The sequence below is a fragment of the Poecilia formosa genome, unplaced genomic scaffold (assembly GCF_000485575.1).
Source record: "Poecilia formosa unplaced genomic scaffold, Poecilia_formosa-5.1.2 Scaffold213, whole genome shotgun sequence".
Taxonomy (NCBI): domain Eukaryota; kingdom Metazoa; phylum Chordata; class Actinopteri; order Cyprinodontiformes; family Poeciliidae; genus Poecilia; species Poecilia formosa.
In genome coordinates, this window is record NW_006800152.1 from 187,258 (window position 1) to 209,154 (window position 21,897).

The 21,897-nt window shown below is 38.9% G+C and overlaps 2 protein-coding genes across 2 annotated transcripts; both read right to left on the reverse strand.

Moving 5' to 3' along the window:
* Nucleotides 1-4,011: 4,011 nt before the first annotated feature.
* On the reverse strand, nt 4,012-6,748 carry LOC103148802 (protein FAM177A1). Its single transcript, XM_007567738.2, has 5 exons — nt 6,024-6,748; nt 5,773-5,940; nt 5,642-5,696; nt 5,472-5,566; nt 4,012-4,790 (listed from the first exon to the last, which is right to left on the reverse strand). The coding sequence occupies exons 1-5, from the start codon at nt 6,045-6,047 to the stop codon at nt 4,602-4,604; spliced, it is 531 nt and encodes a 176-aa protein (XP_007567800.1). The 5' UTR covers nt 6,048-6,748; the 3' UTR covers nt 4,012-4,601.
* Nucleotides 6,749-7,353: 605 nt separating this feature from the next.
* On the reverse strand, nt 7,354-20,912 carry brox (BRO1 domain and CAAX motif containing). Its single transcript, XM_007567739.2, has 13 exons — nt 20,804-20,912; nt 20,203-20,336; nt 17,552-17,658; nt 16,621-16,717; nt 16,384-16,479; nt 14,695-14,767; nt 14,423-14,528; nt 13,978-14,067; nt 13,364-13,449; nt 13,185-13,266; nt 11,578-11,728; nt 10,532-10,691; nt 7,354-9,693 (listed from the first exon to the last, which is right to left on the reverse strand). The coding sequence occupies exons 2-13, from the start codon at nt 20,301-20,303 to the stop codon at nt 9,610-9,612; spliced, it is 1,233 nt and encodes a 410-aa protein (XP_007567801.1). The 5' UTR covers nt 20,304-20,336; nt 20,804-20,912; the 3' UTR covers nt 7,354-9,609.
* Between the last annotated feature and the right edge of the window lie 985 nt (nt 20,913-21,897).

The following is a 21,897-nucleotide window of genomic DNA, read 5'->3' on the forward strand; positions in this document are numbered from 1 at the left end:
GCACGCGTGGGTTCGAATCCCATCCTCGTCAGAATTAACTTACTTTTTTTTTTTTTTTTTTTTTTTTTTTTTTTAGCCTAAATCGAAATTAAATTTTGCCTCCCCCACCCCCATCATTTAATCATTATTTGGACTCGGTCTCTCGAATGTATGAATGTACGTATGATTTGCGCTATCCACAAATCAGGTTCTGTTAGAAGTTATAAAAAGATACGGCCTGCACATGTTCTTGTGTAATGCTTTTTATGACTTTTGTAGAAAGTCGTATAAAGATCTATATCCAGGTTTTACACACCTGCATTAAATGATGGCTTATTAGAAGGCCTAAGCAGAACATTGACTTGCTGAGGAGATTGTTACTACCACTAGGGAGAGAACTAAAACATGCAGGATGCCGGTCCTCTGTAGGACACCCCTGTTTTAAGCTATTGTGCGGTCACATTTCTTTCAAAAGCAAGTATCAAAATGAACTGCCTTTAGTTCAGCTTGTTAAATGGCGCCCTCTGCAGTCACAAAATCTGACTGCCACGCTACTTCCTAACAAAGTCCAAACAAGTCCTAACAAATTACATTATGTCACCACGTAATTTACGTACGGCTTGCACGGATGTTCATGGACAGAGGTGTTACCTAGACACTACTTTGTCACGTTGTGCAACACACGGAAGGTGTTTTTTACCTACAAATGACTAAATTTGAACTTTAAACTTCATATGTGAGATTTGTTTATACATTTGCCTTAATATGAACTATATGCATCATGAGATGTAAGACGTTTTCACCTTTCATCTCGGTGTTATGGAGGTTTAGGTTACCGAGGAACAAAGATTTGATCAACTATTTCTTCCTGGCGACGTCACCTAAAAATACATACTTACCAGTTTTAGTTGGTTTGATTAAATGTAGTACTTACCCGTACTACTGTCCTCGGTTACATTCATCGGGTTTTACTGAGAACGTAAAGCTATGAAATATACCGACGCAGTTCATGTTTTCCTATTTATTGCCATTATGAGCATTTCCCGTGGAAACCACAAGAGGGTGCTCACGTACCACAGATAGACATGGAAAAGCCGTAAACTTGTACGTTTTTTTTCACAGCAGTCTCACCAACGATGAGCTTACTTCTTGAACAGACACAAAATAAAGTTAATAAATATAAGAAGAAGAGGTCATTTGGGGTATGACATTCTCATGGCGTGATAACATTGAACAGTTTTATGATTTTAAAACAAAACAAAAAATGCATTTTATTTAAACAGAAAATTTCAGGTTTTATCTAAACTGCTGCTAAAAAAAACTTTTAACATTATTCAAGTTATACAAAGGTTCTCAATGCATATTTGTTATTTTTATTGTAATACAGTGATTCCTAAAGGACAAAATGGGTTCAAATCCCCCCTCTGTATTCAAATATAACAAATAATGTTTTGAGAATGTAAATATGCTAAGGTCCATGCTCCCAGCTGGCAGCTGCAACATTTTCTGCAAATTAATTTTTTTCATGACCTCACGGAAAACTTTGTCAACACTGTCAGACAAAAATAAATTATAAGATTATTTTTTATAAACTTCTTAATATTTTTACTGTCTGTGTGTCTTAATTTTTTTAATTGATGAATTCAGACATTTTACAGATAAATGCTTATCAAGAAACAAAATGAATATTTAAAACAAAAAACAACATAAACTCCATCTGATGGGGTAGACATAGCTGACGGTGGTGATGAACTGGTAAATACATTTGAAATACATTGTGAACTAATTCAAATCTTTCTAAATCTCTTAAAGTGAAATCTTTAAAAATAATAATAAAAGCGATGGCAAAATCCGATTCATCAAATCTGATTGCCAAGTCAGTAGATTTAATCCCCATGCAACAGACGTATCACATATTCTCCTTCAATAAAATCCATAACAGCTGGTGATAAGCGGTATACGCCCCTGGTGCTGCTCGTGCAGACTGGTGAGGATAGTTTTCTCAGTCTAACTAGAATATCGGAAAATGGCACAAAGCAGACGTCTCAACGACCTTGTTTTTGCTTGAAGCTAAGAGTTGGTCCATGAGGATGAAAAAATTCCACTTGTACATCTTGATGCTCTTTGTCCATTTGTACGGCTTTAGCCAGCCACCAGCTCCCATCATACAACAAGCTGATCTTCACTTTGGACATCACCAGGGTTTATCGCAGTCGTTGTCCTGCTGGACTCCTTCTACATTTCCTCCATCAACATTTCCAGTAGATTCTGAACTTTGGCAGTGATTGAACTTTCATGGACATCTGGGTCTCGTATCGGGTCACCAAAAGGGTGAGTGGCTGGACTGAAGCACTTGCAGATCTCTGCAAAATCATGAAAGTATTCCTACAATGGATGACATCCACACTGAGCTACACTTGATTAATGTTTCTTGTTCCTGGGATGGATTTCAGGGTTTGCATGAGGAAGGTGTCATAAGCCTGAAACTCATCATTTGTCACATATCACAGCTTGACACCACTTAAGCTGTTGGACACTATGTCAAAGAATACTTTGTCATCTACGATATCCTGACCTCTCAGCACAATACTGTCAGCACGTCTCTTCGCAGTCGCCCCAATGCCATCTGGAGCACTAATGCCATGTGATGTGGGGAAGAAATTCCATGAAGCTTTCTCAAATCCCAGACATTGCAGGACAACACAGAGGAGATAGAAGTTCTTTTTATTTTTATACTGTTTGCTTGGGCTATAAGGCTAAAAGTGGACAGTGTTTACGGTGGGATATCTGATATGAATATATGTGAGGATTTGATCCATATAGGTCCAGATGACTACAGCATTCTGATGCTCGGACTCTGAGATTGTGCAGAATCCTGCCTTTTCTTGCCCAGTGTAGAACATGCCTGTGTGAAGTGTCACCTGTGTGAGATTTTGTCCATAGTGATAGGATTGTACTTCTAAGCTGAATTTACATTGATATTTTTTATTTATCCATCTTCCACTCTCTTTCTCCGTCGTTTTCTTTCCTTTCTTATGAACTTCCTTCAGCTCAGGCTGACTATTCATTATTTCTCTTCTATCCTGATACTCCCTGTTCCTTGCCTTCTGCTGCTCCATATCTCTTCTCTGGCTATTCTAGCCTGAAATACATACAATTCTATAATCGGTAGAGTGTTTATCATGGGATAAGCATACACTTCCCTCAGGTAATAAACCACATCTTATTAATATTAAAGGACTAATAAATACATGTTAAATTTAAACCATAAAACTATAGAAGGTGTTGAAAATCAACAGAAACATATTTGAAAAGAAATACTTGACCCATATGAAGTACATTTATGTAAAACACATTAAAATGAGCAAACTGCACACTTAAGTGAGATTTGTCGACACCATCACCAAGAGTCAAAAATCTGATGGTGTGGCAAAATGCCAAACTACCTCCATTTATATGATGTTATTCTGAAGGAGGCCATATTGTACCTTGAAATCTTTACAATATACCAAAGAAGCATTTATGTCACAAAATTGCATCAACATTTTGTAAGTTGTTACTTGTGGTGTTGACAGAATATGGTTGTGACAAACAACTTAGGAATAAAAAAAAAGAAAAAACAAAACAAAAGAATAGCATAAGCTTACCAGAGCTAACTAGCCCTGTTAGCAAAGGAAGAAAAAGGAAGAGGTCATGGGGTCCTCAGAAGTTTTGATGCCCTCCAATAATGCCTGATTCTCAGGACACAATTTCAATTGATTTTGAAAATATAAAAAATGGTTTTTAACTCCATCTATTGATATTCATGAAATTATTTATTTGAATACTTATATTTAGTTGTCATGACATATTATGTTATAATTCTTTTAAATTATGATAATGTATTGAGTTCTGCTCCAGGACAAAGGCTTTTACAGACACCATCTACCTACTACATAGTTTAAAATAAATAATACTCAGCAAACTCCATGAAAACATACTTTGTTGTGGTGGCATTGCCAGGTTAGTTTCTTCAGTTATTTGAAGAAGTTATATTTTGAATATATTTTATTCAAAGTATGTACTTCATACAGCAGACATGTTCTGTCCCTCTTCTCGAGAATCAATAAATATTCAGACTTATGCAAAAATACAGAATAAATCTGGCTAAATATAGAAGAAGTTTCAAATGCTCACTGTGCATAATATGCTGATATTAGCTGAATGATTAGTCAGGCAATCTGCCGAGGTAGCAAGCCTACAGTCAGCTATTAACATACTCATATTTTTAATTTCACATGATTAATTTGTCTTTTTCTTCTGCATTAAAAAAGCGGAAGTAGTCCTATTGTTGCCAGCTGCGTTCAGCAATAGGTTGGGGAGGGGTAGATCTGCACCATTTTTTCCTTTTACTCCTTTTCACACAGAGAAAACATTGGACTCGGCAGCATTTCCTCTGGTATCTCCAGAACCGTAGGAATGTGTTTTATGTAGTTCTGCCACCTACATCGGTTTCCTCGGTTTCCTCAGTGTCTTTGCTTTCTCTCAAAACACATTTGTTATAATTAAAGCATCAAACAGAAATCCATATTGCACATCAGGTTTTCACATTCCTCTCTATTTTCAGTTCTTCAGCTTTACAACTAGTTATCCTCGTCACGTTGATAGGCTCTGTTTTGGCATCCTTTGTGTTTATCTCCATGTTTGTCATCACGGCTCTCACTAGGATCAGGGGGTCTGCTTGCGCCTCCCGTGGCTCCATAGTGACTCCCTTCTAGCCCAGAGGAAAGGTGAGCGTTCTCTGCCTGCTCCTCCACATGATGACCTGTAATCTTTGAGAAGGTTGGGAAAACTTACAAGCCCTGAAATACAAAGAATATCCTGCTTATGCTGTAAAATAATTTAGAAATCATTTAAAAGTATCTGGGTACGTGGAGTTAATGGAGCTGGACATAAGGTACTGGATATAATCTAGAAAACTCTATCCTGAACACCATCATCATGCTACCACATGGTGGTGGTAGTGTGATGATGTGGAGGTGCTTTTAGGGTATGTCTCATAATCATTGGCCACTTTTGCAGCCAATCCTGGCAAGTGATTGGTTTCCATGGGAGGTAATTCACCAGAGCCCAGAGCCAGAACAAGCAGTTCCCCTCCAAAACAGTTGGTGGCAGCAGTTCTATATGCTTAAACAGCATATATTTGTAGATGTATGTATTTATTATTATTATCTAGTGAATTAGTTTGGAAAAACAATCGTAGTGCTCCAAATTGGTCCAGGCAGCAGTCAGTTGTTGGACACCCAAATGGAAATATGTGGCTCTGCCGCTGTGTGGTAGTGACAGACTTTCAGCTGTGACTGCAGGAAGAATTTGATTCTATACTATATTAAATCAGGTGAGCTGGATAAAGACTCACTGCTTCACAGCCATGCTATACATTGTGTCGGCCTGTTGCACAAAATCACAGACCACTCTGATTAGATTTCAGATATTCCTGAGCTGTAGGTTACCTTCTGCTCACGGTAATGTCGATCTACAGCGTATTGATATTTGGCTCCATTCAGCCCAAGAGCGCCGGCCAGTCTCTTTCCAAGGAAATCACAAGCTGGTTTTAGAAAGACAAAGAGCGTCTCATTAGTCTTCCTGTTTTTAGTCTGATGACTTCTGTGGCGCTACATACCCAGCAGTGACATCCTCCCAACTAGAATGGCAACATTCTTGAACGACAGCCGGCCCTGAGGAAGAAACATCTATCTCATGATCTACCACTTTGACTTCCAAACAGATTTCATCCTCTGAACAGATTCCCACCCTCCCCGTTGGCTCTTCAAAGGGGGTTCTGTGTGACTTCTGCTCCTCTGCTTCATCTTCTTCAGAGTCCTCCAGCTCCAGACTTTCACCACTGGAGAAGTAGACGATCCTCTTCTGCTTTTGCAAAGGTGGACCGTCAAACTCTGTCTCCTGGTCTTGCGGAGAAACCTGACGGATTAGAGAGATTTTTGCATAAACTTTTATTTCAAAGAGAAACACCAAGAGTTGTTCTTACTTATTCCACAACTCACTTCCTGGTGGCTGTCTGTGTTCATTCTTCAGGCGATAAGAGGCCTGTCTTTATGGCGCAGTGGGGAATGCCACAGCTGCACCGAGTGCATCCATCAACGCCGAGTGTCTATGAAGAAAAACCAACTGCAGGATACCAGATGAGTCCTGAAACCTGAGAGGACAAACACACCAGAGCAAATTGTCTCATGACGAGAGCCGTCACTGGCTGCTGTGTTTGCTTCTTATGCCGAGGAGGCCGGGCTTATAGCCGAGGAATGTCAGTTTACTGTCACGTCTGTTTGCCAAACGTTGGAAGCGTACTGTCTGACGCACTACGTTTGAGTCACACCCTCTTTTATTCCTCATGGCATAAAAAGGACTTAACATGGGGTCATAAAACAAAACAAGGCCAGGTTTTGGTTGTTAACACAAACCATCACTCATTCCACCCTCAGCTGTTGCTGACAGTGCATGTGATGTCATCGGTTCCATCGTTGCTAAGATCCAGACACATTTGTGGCCGTATCTGATGATTTTATTCATGCCTCACTCTCTGCCATGCTGCCAACATCTCAACAGTTTGTCAGCAGAGGAAACAAGACATTGGATATTTACTCAGATGTCAAGGATTCCAACATCTCCAAACCAAGACCTCTGCAGGGCAAATCACATCACAACCTCATTTTTCTCTGCTCTGAATATAAACGTATAGTATAATTCATTAAATTATATTGCATATAATTTAGTATATACAATATATGTGTATATTAACATATTGTATTAAAAGAAGTGAATAGTTCACTTCTTTTCTTTTTCAAACAGAAAAGCGGTAAACTATTTTTCTCTTGTCGTCCTGCTACTGACTACTTGTTTTCTTTCTTTTAAAAACCAGTTTGAAATAAATAAATTAAACTAATCCCTTGTATACAACTGAGAAATAAATAAATCTGTTATAAACATAATATAAAACTACTATAATAGTGCACACTGCAGTGGGGCATATAAGTAAACCCAGATAACATTTTCAGAACAGCTGCAGGTAACTGTTATTTTATTTTACTATTGTGTAATATGCATTTCATTTTTTTAATTTTGTCTTTTGATATATATGGTCTTTGTTAAAAGCTATAAAATTAGATTAAGGCATATTAACATTATGTTTCTGCTCTGGTTGGTCATATTTATCTTCAAAAAAGAAAAGCGAGAGAAAAAAAACCTTCCAACTGCACATATTCCAAAACCAGAGGGAGTAATTGCCCAAATGTAAAATGTCTCAACCAACATAATTGTGAACAAAACTTACATTATGACTGCATTAAGATTTGCAAAGACAACACGTAATAGACGGAAACTTTTCTGACTGATTTAATACCATATGAGTTACATTTTACATGAAGGACACCACATAAGGAGGAGGAAGAAGAAAAGGAAGGAGTTCACACTTCAGCAACGCTGTAGCACCCTCATGAAGAATGGATGCGCACAATTAGCACTGGGCCGACTCCTGCGGTGCCTCAAGAAGCTAAATCAGGTGCTCCAAGTGCAACGAATGACATGTCTAAACCAGCTCAACTTTAAAAAAGTTGAGCAGAGAGGTTCCAATGTGCTATGAATACATCAGGGTGGGTTAAGTTAGTGGATGGAATCAGCTTTATACAGTCTATACAAGTTTCCAGCGGTTACTAACTTACTGATTTAGATTTCATTGTCAAAGCGGGCAGAGCTCAGACAGCTGGGGCGACTCAGGTGAAGCTGCTCTGCAGAAAAATCTAAAACTACTGCAGAGGCAGATTCTGCTGTTTCTTTTAGAGCCACTGATGACTACATGAAGACCCAGTCCAAAATATACCAGGTCTTTGTGGCATTTACATTTACAAAGTTACATTTTCAAATAAAAATAGTAGCATAACATGATAACCAATTTGAGTTAAAACAATTGTTCCTCCTGCTTTGAAATAATTCCCACATTCTAAGTTGTAATATTGTTATCGCCAACACTTTGTAATATTTTGAAATACAGCCAGAAGGAAAATTATAGAAAACACAACCCAAATAAATTAGTAGTAGTTTGCTTATTGCAGGAAGCGGGCATCGATGTTAATCTGCTCTAACAGTACATGCTTCTGTTAGCATGCTAGCTAGTTTTAAAAAGAGTGATGGGTTCGGTTTGACTGTTTATTTTTGACTCATTGTCATGTAACTTGAGTTGATATTTTACTGGCTTTAGGTGTTCTTTAAATTAGAAAGCTGGAGGTTTAATAATTCTGGATGCTTTTCTAGTTGTTCTTATAGTAACCTCTTTTAAGCTAGATGGCTAGCCGTGCACAGCAACAAGTGGTGTAGGGAGAACTCTGATTGTTGCTACGGATATTCTTGTACATCTCTCTACAGGGACTTTAAACTGTAGGGACAGTTGAACAGAAGATGTTGGCGACTGTTTAATACGGTGATATCAATAACAGACCATCACCCAGTCAGTTCATACCTACAGAACAGGGTGCCTACTATAGACAACAGCTACATGGTTAGCATCGTATGCCGAGTTCTAATGTCCGTCAAAAACATTGGATTTCAGCTGCACTGAACTCTATGCTAAGTGTTAGATTGTCTCCTATAACGTTCAAGAACCAAAACATATCAAACAGGCTCACATAGGTGTCTGAGTTTTAACCTCAATGTAATATTTAGCCATATCCAGCAATAATAGGGTCTTCTTAAAGGAACAGTACATGTAGAAAACAGCTTAATGTCGCATACAAAAAAGAAAAACTACAATACATGTGATCTAAATCAAATAAATCATCAACGACTACAGCTAAAACAAAGTAAATTCACCATCAATACACACAGTTCTCTTGGATTTCTTGTCATTGTAAATGATTGGATAATGTCATAGTGGGAAAACGCCTCAGCTCAGATACTCTGTATTCAGGTAGTACTCAGAAGGATTGTATGTATGCTGTTACTCAGTCGGGATAAGTTATGTCTGTAGTGATGAACATTCCAAACAGATGTTTCATAGTTGGAGTGCAATAAGTGCTTTTCTTCGGTTGAAATTCTGGATCGTGTTACAGAACTGAACACATAAAACTTGTTTCTCTTCCTGCAGCTCAAAGGTCAGGGTGGTTTGGTCCACCCATCTGTCTCCTATTAACCGGTCTTAGAGAATTTACTGTCTTGGACAGAGTGAACTGCACCTGGTAAAAGTTCTAATCCCAAAACAAGCCACAATATTCCCGTTCGACAACACACATGGTAAACACACTCACTGCATGCCTTCAATTCAACTCCAGAGGAAAATCAGATGGGATGGGCTTTTCTTTTCTTTTTCTTGGACTAGAGCTTCAACTTGCCATCTTTTTCAGGTTTCAGCACACAGATGGGAGTGGATTGTGGGCCTGCCTAGCATACCGTCCGGAGCAGATTTTACACGAGTCAGATTGTTCTGGTAGTGGATCACATCCAAATATAAAGAACATGTTTCAGCATGAATGTAAAATACCATGGATTAATAGTGGGGGGGAAAAGTCTCCTATGAAGGAAGATAAACAGACGCTGTCTTTATAAACAATGTTTCTTCAGCAGGGTGATGCCAAGATGGAGGCTCTAGGACAGAACACAGCCTGTGTCCTTCTGGGGCTTCAAATCAGGCTCCTTCACCGGCTTCACCTCCTCTTCCTTGGGCTTGGCCTGGTGGGACAGTAGAGCACAGTAAGACATGAACACTGCATCAGGTCAGCTTTTAAGAAAAGCTGTTTAGCATGTCTGAATCAAGCCGTATTAGCATAACGTGACTTGAAGCTGCAGTCTGAAATTTTACAAAGATGTGTTTTGTACATATTTCTCAAAGTTGTTAATGTCTTGACAGCAAAATGTGAGACAGACAATATGTGAAATAATCCTTGTTGTCCTACTGCTCTCTGCAGAAATACACCACTGCCAATCAGAGCAAAGAGGAGGATCTTAAAGCTGCCAATCATCCTCATGTACATACTTCTTAATTTGATAATGGCGGAGAAACAACTTATTGTTTATCCGCCATCATCATCCTTAGCTGTTCGTGACAGACTCTGTTGTGTGGAACCAGCTGTAGTGTATCAATCAATTTACCTGGTTAAATAAAGGTTAAATAAATAAAGAACATAATAAAAAGCACATGAGGGGGTGAATAGCTTGTACACGAGATGATTGTCAGCTCTAAGACCCTCCTCTTGGCTCTGATTGGTTATTTCTGACCGAGCTGTATATTTCTGTGGATGGCAGTAGGACAACATGGCAAAGACACAGGAGCACAATTTTTTTTCACAGATTACCTGTCTCATCTACTCTCAGGACATAGTGACAGAGTTTTAACAAATATGCAAAATAATTATTTATTTATTTATTTATTTATTTATTTTACAAAAGTTGCCTACTGCACCTTTCAAGACTAAAGCGTTCTAATGATCTTGAAAGAAAAATTCTAACTAGGCTTTTATAAACCAGGTATTAGTAGATTACTGCATGAATTCATAAACCGACGGAGCACCTTGTCATTTTTGGCTCCCTTGGTGAGGTCGAAGGTGGCATAGACCTCAGGAGTGCACTGCTCGCTGAGGGGCGGCAGCTCGAAGGGGACCGGCTCCGCCAGACCGTAACTGGCCTTCAGCTCCAGCTGGGGAGGCTCAGCAGGAACCTTATGGAAGTATCTGTGGAACGACATCCAGGAGAACATTAAATAAACCAAAAAAACAGGAGAACTTTGGATTGTTCATGTTCTTCTCAGCAGTTTGCTACTGGAAAACTGACTAACGTTCAATCAGCTGCTGTTACTGTACAGTTACTGTATGGCCGAGAGTTTAGACAGCAACAATTGTTAAAACACTAACATGATGTTTTAAAATATCTCCAAAGATATTTTAGAAGTTTCAAAGACTTTTATGAGCAAATACTGAGAAAGAATATTATACCCAAGTTAATATGAATAGTAATTTAATGGATAATGCTACTGATGAAAGAGTGGTGGGTGTAAAAACAAGTTCATATTTCTACCCACTCCTTTGAACGTGTAAATATACATTGCTGTATATTTACACAGCAAAATACAGGGAATTTTGTTTGAAATTCTGTTTCTTTGTATATAACTTTTTATTCTTTTACTGTGCTACATTTAATAAACTCAAAATGTAACAGTGTTCTCTGGTTCATGTCAGACGGAGGTGTTTCAACGACAGACCACCAGAGTGCACTCCAGCTGAGTCAGCATTAAAATGTGTGCGTGTGTGTGTGTGTGTGTGTGTGTTTGTTTGTAATACCTTGTGGGGACGATTTTCCTGACATATGCTAAGTTGTGGGGACCAATTGCTCCTCGTGGGGACCGGAGCCTGGTCCCCACGAGGGGAAACCCTGTTTTTGGGTCAGGGGTCAGAGTTAGGGCTAAGTTATGAATTGAGTTTTGGCTAGGGTTAGGGTTAGGTATGTGATGGTTAGGGTTAGGAAAAGGATAAAGGTCAGGTTTAGGCTGTAGAAATGAATGGAAGTCAATGGAAAGTCCCCACAAAGATAGCCAGACAAACATGTGTGTGTGTGACTCACATGAAGCCGTTCTCTCTCTGGCACTTCTCCAGTGTGGTTTTAATGAGCGCGCCCAGCTTGAGGAAGAACAGCTGCTCTGACGGCTTGGCCGTGGTGCCGGGCCCTTTGGTCTGACGGTACTCTTTACACAGCGCCTCCGCACGGGAGTAACCTGAACACACACTTTGTTAAAACCCACAACATACAGGGAGCACAGTGGGGTCAGGGAGCAAAAGACCTCCCACAACTCAGGACTGGACGTGTACATAACATGGCAATATTATGGAAATGTTTTATTCCCTCTAGAAAAACATATCCGGAGTGTTGCCTTAATTCTTTCATGAATGTCCTTTAGTCTCCCATGGCAACCATTCAGCTGTGCAAAACACATGGGTGGACCTAGCACAACTTTCAAGGCGGTTTCAGAGCTTCCGCCTCACAAAGCAGCCCTCCCCTGTGACTCCTCACTCAGCTCCTTCAGACTAGCGACATCAGCAATTATCAAACTCCTTGTGGAAATGCTNGCACAGTGGGGTCAAGGAGGAAAAGACCTCCCACAACTCAGGACTGGACGTGTACATAACATGGCAATATTATGGAAATGTTTTATTCCCTCTAGAAAAACATATCTGGAGTGTTGCCTTAATTCTTTCATGAATGTCCTTTAGTCTCCCATGGCAACCATTCAGCTGTGCAAAACACATGGGTGGACCTAGCACAACTTTCAAGGCGGTTTCAGAGCTTCCGCCTCACAAAGCAGCCCTCCCCTGTGACTCCTCACTCAGCTCCTTCAGACTAGCGACATCAGCAATTATCAAACTCCTTGTGGAAATGCTTATCTGCTGAGCTCATTATAGGAGCTACTTTTCAGTGAATCATTGGTTCAACAAGCCCCTTCACTGTCCATTTTTAAAACCCATCAGACAAGTTTTTTTTATTCATTGGCTTTCAACCCACCTGAGACTTGATTTTACTTAATCTTTATTGGTATTGATTATATCTGCTTAGCTGTATTGTTTTATTGTGTTTTGAATTGAGTTTCTAATATATTATTATGTGCTTAGCTTTGTTACTTAATTTTTATATGTTCCTTTATCTTATTTATTACTGATGTTCAGTACTTTGTTTCAGCTGTGGCTGCTGTTAAAGTACTTTATAAATAAAGTTGATGATGATGAAAAACACTGTTAAATGGTTAATAAAGGAGTCATGTTATGATGAATTCCTGAAGGCAGAGTTTCAAAAAGAGCAGGAGTTCTTAAAGCAATAGAGCCCGAATTTCAAGGTTTTAGATTATGAAGTCAAATATATTTTAAGCCAAATTTGATATACATAGCAGCAGACGGCAACAGTTACTTAATTTAGCTATAAAATGGCACCATGTGCCTGGAAAATACACAATACTGCCCCTTTAAATACACAGTGGCAGGAAACAGGAAGCAAACACACAGGAAGCACCTGTGGCATCACTGGCAGTCATTCATTCTGACTCAGACATGAGGAGAGGAAATGCCTCAATATGTAGCTCACTGACACATGATAGCATGTGTAAAGTTACAGTATGACATCTCCAAGGTTACAAAACAACGCATGTTCTCAATAAAGCATGGTACTAAAAAAGCACGTACATTTTTCGGCCTCCTGTAGGGATCTTATAGACTCTCCACATTTGTCACTGGCCAGCAGCGTCTGGCCGTGGTAGCAGAACGCCTGCAAAGGAAAGCAGAAACCGTTGGGACATTTCATGGTTAAACATGTTTCTCTCCCCCCCCATCCAAAGCGAAGCTGCCAATGTGTGTCAGCTTACATAAGCCATGTAGAAGTACTGCTTCAGCTGCAGATACTTCCTCCACTTGCTGCTGCACTCTGGCTCCAGGGTGTTCAGCGTGTGGTCTGCACCGCCACAGATAAAAACAAGGTTTTACCTCAAACTATCAAAGTAACAATAAACCTGCAGGATCAAATGCCAAACAATGTGACAGTGTAAAATGCCACATTGCCTTTTTTTTTTTTTTTTTCTCTTACAGGTTGCAAAATATAGTGACAAAGTTGCTAAGTTATCCACAGTGGGGTTACTATTAGTAACCGCACATGTCAGATGTGCAGATATCACCCAGTGGGCAGGCAACTTATAACAGGAAAATCCTATACGTGAAAAAATCTGTATTTTTTATTTTTTTTATCTATATTGACAATTTATTGACTTAAAAACAAGTTTATATATCTTGCTGAAATGTTACTTTTAAATTAGTGTTTTCTTATTTCAAGTGTGTTAAGATATTTTAACTAAACAAGACTTGGTAAGACTGTGTTCTTGCAAAGTGCAAGGAAAATGAACTTACAACCCCTCTGAGGTACTGATGTATCGTTTTAAATATGATTTTTGTTTGTTTTTTTACCTGCTGGTATAAAAACACTGACCAGCTTTCTGATAGAAGTTCGCCGTCTCAAAAGCCAAAGCTGCAATCAGGGAGGCGTTGTGCTTCAGCTCGATGGCTCTGGCAATCGTCACTGGAAAAATGAAAATGAATATTAGTTTTTTAAAGTCAGTTCTGTTTAAATGATTCAGCACAACACCAAAAACTTACATATTAAAAAAAATGAAATAAAGAAGAGTAAAGTGTTAGAATTAAAAGAGATGTGACTAAGAACTAACCGCATTCACTTCTTTCACCCCCTCACACACTTAAATACTGTGGCTGTTTTTATTCATTTTATGGTCAGATGGATAAGATTAAGTTTTACTTGTAGCTAAAGAAACATTGTGTCATCAAGTTTGAGTTACGGTCCAAGTAATTAAAGGTCAGGCTTATTATCTGTTCATATGGTTCGCATGAACCACATGAACAGATAATAGGCACAGTACCTTCCTGTGCCTCGGCTTGGCACTGGATGATATACGCGTCCATCACTCGGGGCTCCAGGTCTCGGCCCTTTTCAGCTGGGGTGATGAGGCGGGGAACGTGGACCTCCTATGGTAGAGATGCAAAAACTTGTTTTTTTTTGTTTGTTTGGTTGGTTTTTTTTAATTAACACCCCATTGATCTTTCGCTTTCAGAAATATGCAGAGTTGGTGCAGCAAAGCCAAGGTCTAGCAGCCAAATGTTGAAGTTTAAACTTCCAGTGCATCTGCTTCACCTTGAGAGTTTTGAAGATTCCAGCGGCAACCTTCAGGCTCTTGTGAACGTCCTTGGCTTCGGGCTCTGTTATGCTTTTAGAGAGGCAAACATGGCCGTCAGTATGCTACAAGAATATCCTCGTCATTCTCTGTGTGGTCAGTTGGCATATTTGGGTGATTGGGGGAACCAACTATCAGCTCAAAACAGTCAACAAAAACACAACCCAGACAGTTTATTACAAATCTTACAGGCTTAAATCAGAAACAACATTTTGTTAATCAATAATTAATTTCAAACTTTTAACAGTAGCATATCCATTTTTTTCCCCGAGTCTGAAGTTCTGTTTGCTTTTTTCCCACTAAAAAAGAAAAACAATCAGTGACAACAGAGCTGTTCTAATGCATAGATCCACTCACTGGCCACTTTATTAGGTACATCAGTTCAATTGGTTATGAACATAAAATGCTGAATCAGTAAATAACATATCATCAACATAGCAGCACTCAAGTATTTAGATAACTTCATGAAGTTCAAACTGGCTACAGCAGCAGGAGACCGCTCACCAGGTTCCACTTCTGTCAGTTCAGAACATTAAACTCAGGATTCACTTCCCTCACACCCACCAGAACTGGACAATGTTAGTTAGCTTGGATAAACGTCCGACCAGTCTGGATTTCAGCTGCAACATTCATTTAATCAGAATCTGGTGTAAACAACATGAGAACACAGACCCATTCTGCTCTGTATCAATGGTTCAGATAGTGGTGGCGGTCGAATGATGTGGGAGATATTCTCTTCTCACACTTTGGTCCTTTATCATCTATCTGAGAGTTGTCACTTACTACTTGCACCATCAAGGTAATAATAGATGCCACAAAAATAAAATGATCTCAGCCTGGTTTTTGGACATGAGAATGGCCTTTTTGGACTTCAAAAACGTTATTGTCTGAATGTCATGAAGACTTGGGACGTTTTCCCGCCTGATAATCTGGTAGAATGAGTTTGACTGGGGACCAAAGTTGGAACATCTGTTCCATTTTCAGCCACTGTGAAGTATTTTTACACTGAACTGTGTCAAACAAACCAACCCCTCTGAGCAACCTGTCCCCCCCTCGCCTGTGGTGGCGCTGCACCAAGAACCACTGAAGGGAATTAAAAGCTTCTGAAGAAGACACTGAGCGCAACCTCCTTCTTCATGAAATGTGAACAAAACTGAAGTAGTGTCACATTTTAGCAAGGGGAGAATTTTTCTTTTGTCTTTGGTAAAAGACTATGAGCCTTCTCACTCGCTAGCGCTAGACAACCACACCAGAGTTCACTTCAACCAAAACAATACCTAGGTTTGAAGGCAGACCAACCAGAGTTTGCTTTTTTTGAGAGTTCCTTCCCAAACAAACTGGACATTCCAGACAAACAAACTAGAGTTTGATTAAAGCAGACTAAACAGGGCTGGTCTGAATGCACCCATAGGGTGTTTTACTAAAGGTAAAAGGGGTTTTAACGCAGTACTTGCAGGGTGTACCTAATAGTGTACCTAATAAAGTAGCCAGTTAATGAACAGACTGCTTAAGCAACACTTGCGCAGTAATTTCACTATAAACTTCCATAACTTGAAAATATTAATAAAACCTCTGTAAAGTTCCAAAAAGTTGTAAACAAGTGCTTTTGTTTTTCTTTTACATGCTTGAAAAGCAGAAAAGACACTTACTTTTCCTTCCCAGCTAGTCTTGAGGCAAACTTGGTGTACCAGACGGCTACGTTGAAGGCCATAGAGACCAGTTCAAAGACGGCATCCTGCTGGGCACTAACAAGAGGTCAAAGAGAAACCGAGAGTTAGGATTTCTACAAAACTACAATCTGAACATTATGTCAATCAGATCAAGTTAAATCTGCCCACAAGGGGCCTCAAGACCACCACAGCGTCCTCAAAGATGCTGTTTGATACCTTGGGATGTTTCCTTGTAAGGTGTCGGTCCACTTGAAGTTCTGGATGAACCTCATCTTGTTCTCCTGTGTAGTTCCATCCAGGGACGAGATGAAGCCTGTTGGTCACGGCACAACAAACACTGAAGACGTTTAGTAGGTGCAAGTTAAGGAATGAAATATAAGAGTGCTTATTGGTTAGCAACTGGCAATTTTCCGTCTCTGCCATTTTGGTTGTGTAGTAACTTGCTTTTCATATGCAAAGGATAGCAACACACATTGACTATAGTCTGCTGTAAGGAAATGGTGTTACATGAATAAAATAAATATGATCTACCAGAAAATTATTGTGTTTTAAGCAATAAATCAATTAAGCACATGATAAACTAAGACCAGCTACAGAAATTTTAACTTACACGATTTATTGTTAAGTGCTCTATCTTTCTACCTAAAACTGGATGACAAAAGTCTTCAGTCTGGTGCTTTGGTCTCAACTAGCCCTTTTTTGAAGGACTTGATCATTTATTTTATTTGTTGTTTCTGTTTTTTTCCTTCTTTTTTAATTTATTTTGGATACTGAAAATGTCTTACAGGTCCAGTGTTAAATATTTGTTGGAATTTCAAGTTTATAAATCTTTAAAATGTGTTCTTGCATTGTTATGCCATAATCATTATGTTACTTGAAAACGGTCTCAAAACCACAATATAATTGTTTATGGCAATAACTTCTTGGACAATTTATCGCCCAGCAAAGTTTGATACTGTGACACAGCTATATGAAACAAAAATTACGATGAGAGTGTTTTTACAATTTCTTATTAAAAAAAAAAAAGACAGAGCCAATATGCAACATTGAGAGGCAAAAACAGTCCTCTACACTTATTTCCTTTCAATAACTGTCCGTTTATAGAAAAATGTGCTGAAAACAACATGGCCGACGTGAGTGAACTTGCCTTGCAGCAGAGAGAAGTACACGTCCGAGGCATTCTTCATGATCTCCGGTGTGCAGGTGGAGTCGGTGAACATCTCCAGCAGCCTCGCTCTGGTCGTCCTCAGGTCACTAAGCGCATCACACAGACAGAAATCAGCTGATGATCTTGTCTCTCAAATACCAACAGGCTTTCTTCAAGAATGAATAATCGATTCAACTTCTCTGTTTGACATCTAGGATCAATTGTGACCGAATTAAAATGTAAAGTGCCTTGGGAAGGGTTAGGGTTTGATGTGAATTGGCGCAATAGAAATAAACCAAATTTAATTGATTTAAAAGAATTTACAAAAAAATACTAAGAAGCACCATTATATCTGTCAGTTTCCACAGCGTTATGAAACACCTGCTGTACCAGACATGGGCAGGTCTGAGGCTCATGATGGTATGATAACCTGAAGTAAAAATAGCACAGCTTGACTGATGGTAGTATCACCACAATTCTTTTTAAAACAAAAATGCATTACATGATTGATTTCTATGAAGAACAGCTTACCAGCTGGAGTTTTAAAACAGTGCTACCTTAATAAAAGTGATGGATGGCTCTTCTGATCATCTGCATTTTGCAACTGGAAATATTTTACCTCATCTTTGTACTTGGTAAGAACATAATCAATATAATCACCACCTTACAGCTACCTGAAGTGTTCAGTAACAGGTAGGGGAGGGGCAACAAAGCAATATTCTATGCTCTAAGTGAGGAAAAGTTGTTACTTTTTAAGAAGACGGCTTCTACTGATACTGTCCGTTAAATCAACAACACTTTTTATCACATTGGATTACTTACCTTTCAAAAAATATTATCACTATTATTATCACTGTCATTTTCCCCTTGACTTCCATTACCAAATGAAGAGGATTCAATAACTTGTGGTTGGGTTTTTTTATTCAAATTATTTCTGGTTAAAACCTCTACAGGCGGTGATAAAGGGTGCTTTCAGAGCAGACTACGGGGACATTAAAAATGTCTTCCTTATTTTTCAGCTCAACATTGATGATTGTCTGTGAGTCTGATAAACAGAAACACACGAGCATCTGAAGATGTCCGTGTTGATATAATGAGAGGCAGAAACAGGAACAGGAGCTGCTCCTGGTAGAGCGGCTTCGGCCATTACTGAAATGAGCCGTCTGTGTTTACAGGATCGGTACAGTTTGAGCCCTTTGGGCATAAATCTGAATCCTCCCACTTCCTTTCTGAACTGCCCAGCATGGTGTAGATTGGTCCCCTTGTCTCATGTTTACCACAGTGTCCAGGATAATGTTGATAACAATTTGCTACAATGATGATGGATATGCAATACAAACTCATAAAATCTGCAACATTAGTAGACAATCGTTGCCTTCTAAAAGAATCCTCACATTAAAGCTGCTAAATGTGACTTTTATAAGAAAAAATATATATATATACATATGTATATTTATTTATTTATTTTTACATATTTCTTGAAATTAATACTATATCTTGACAAGATTGGAATGAGACAGATAACGTGTGAAAAGATCAATCTCCTCCACCTGCTTCCGGTGCTCCTATTTCCATATGAAGAAATGCACCCAACCAAAACCAACCAATTAGAGCCAAGAGGAGGGTCTGGGCGCTGATATTGAACCTTGTGTATTCGCTGCTAAATGTGCTAATGGTGGAGAAACAACTTACTGCTACAGAAAAATTGTTTATCCGCTGTCAAAGGTGGCTGTGCTAACTAGCCTTAGCATTCATGACAGACTCTGCTGACAGGAAAAAAACTGCAGCTTAGAAGAGAGCAAACAGAGAAAAGGACAAGGGATGAGCAGCGCCACACAAGATTGTAATTGACAGCACTAAGACCCGGCTCCAGTCTCTGACTGATTGCTTCTAGTTAGTAGTGGGAGAAAGCAGAGAAGCTACATTTTTTCCACAGACAGTCTGTCTCATACCACACTGTAACAACATGGTGATAGTTTCGACAAATGTGTAAAAAGTATATACATTTTATATAAAAGTTGCACACTGTAGCTTTAGAACTGTGGTGACGACGCGTCCAGAACATGTTGTGTAACTCTAACATGGGCCGATACAGACCGGGAACCGAGTCGATACACCATTATGATTTAACACCAATCAAACCCTCTTGAATATTTACACCTGTCACTTTTTTCCTGCTTGAACAACATCTTGTTTATTACTAAATATTTCCTTGCTGCCTAATATTTCTATTAATATTTCTAGAATTGTGGAGCTTTTAATAGCTATTACATAAGTTCTGATTTGTTCGTTTTCTAACCTTTGTTCATCTTTTTTTTATTATTATTATTGAGGCGTTACATGTTTGTACAACATCTAATATTTCTGAATTAATGTCCCACCACTACCAATTATTACAGTGAACTGATAAACACTTGCATTTTTTTAACCTGGTAGAGGTCTTACTGTTATGTCTGTGTATCGATGTATCTTTCAGTTTTCTGTGGGTATTTTATGTCCATGTTGAGTGTGCTGTAACATTTAGGTGATCAGCCCACATGTACAATCAAAACAACGCCAAAGTGTTGTATATTAAGTTTAACAGTAACCTGTCAGAGGAACATGTTCGGTGATAACGTTGCTCTGTTTCAGCTGGTGAACATTAGACTTACTTGCATATCTTGTTGGCAGCCGGGCTCCCTGCCACACCATAGAAGTTAAAGGACACCGGCGCTGTTGCCTTCAGTGGGTTTCTGTGAAACCAATGGGCCATTATGTGGACAGGGGCACACCTACAGAGGGAAGGCTACAACACAGTGACAACAGGTTAATGACACGAACACGCTTGCTGTGTGGCTAGAATGGAGACTAGTTCGTAAACAGCTCGTTTCACTGATTATTTCTCCAACACGCGACGTTTGTAAGCGAATGAGAAGGCTTCCGACGTCACTTTTACGACGTCGCGGCTACATCTCACCATGTTAACACTCTGATAAAACACTTTTCACGTCAGTTCAAACATACTTCGAATCACAGAAAGACCCATACTATTGTTCCAGTCATGAACTGTGTCTAATTGTGTTATTTTTCCCTACTACAGAAAGACAAAAGTCCATGACGTCAGCTAACAGAGAGCAACCACAGCTAACTGGCTAACTGGCTAAATGTACAACCGCAAGCAGGAATAGTTCGTTAGGGCAAACACAGAGTTTTCAGATGGCTTTATAAATATACCCAAACTGGTTTGACTGTAGCTAAACTTCGACTGTTTACCTGTCAATGCGTCGCCGTAGGTTAGCGATTTGGTTGCCTGGAAAGTCTGACAGTGACAACTAACTCACTTCCGGAAATAAACACGAAACAGAGGCAGACCAATGAAAACTGGCGGTCTTGTCACGTGACATACTGGAGCAAAAAATAGCAGTTCAGATTTTTACTCAATTTAGAAGGGTTCCGTACGGCTTTTGACATGTAAAATACAATACGCAGTGCATTTCTTGTTTGGAAGGAGTTTTACTTATAGTACAGTTTTAACAGTTATAATTTTAAGGGTTTCTTCCTTTTCTAGCACATTAAACATACCTTATGTAATAAATGTAATTAGATACTGTGCTTCTAAAATTAGTCATTTACTTCTATTGACAATATAACATTAAACAAAAATTGGGTTCATGAATGATTGTAAACTGTAAATCTATAAACTGAGGCCAAACAGATAACAACTCTTCCTGACCTGCATGATCCATTTTTTTCCCCTTTTTTTATATTTTAGAATTTCACCTTTTAACCAACTAGGCACATATGCAGCCATAGTCTGTATGGTTATTGATTTCAACATAATTACTAGTTTTGTATATTTTGATTATTCTCATTATCATATACTACAAATAGCCATTGCTATAATTTGAGTGTATTCACAAAATTGAGTTGCCCTATGTTTCTATCTTGTTTCAACAAAGCATTTTTTCTCTCAGCACAATTCAACTCACTAATGTAACTTATTTGGATTCTTTTTCCCCCCATTCATTTTTGTGCTATGATCTTCCCTTTTCTTGATTTCTCGTGTTGCCACATAAAAAGCAACACTACACTGAAACAATTAATCGGATTAATCATGATGAATCGATTGTTGAAATTAATCGCCAGCTGGAGTATACAATGCCAAGAAGGCCAGTTGCTGAAAAAAAACTATATATTCAGAACAATAATTAAGCCATAACTGTACAAATCATGTAAACAGTTTGTGTTTAAGATATAAACAGTTTTGTCCATAAATATGTTCTACCCAAAAATCCACAAGTGGCAGTTTTATCTTTACCCGGTTCAAATAGTGGAGTACTGTCTGTAAATATGTTTTAGCCAATAAA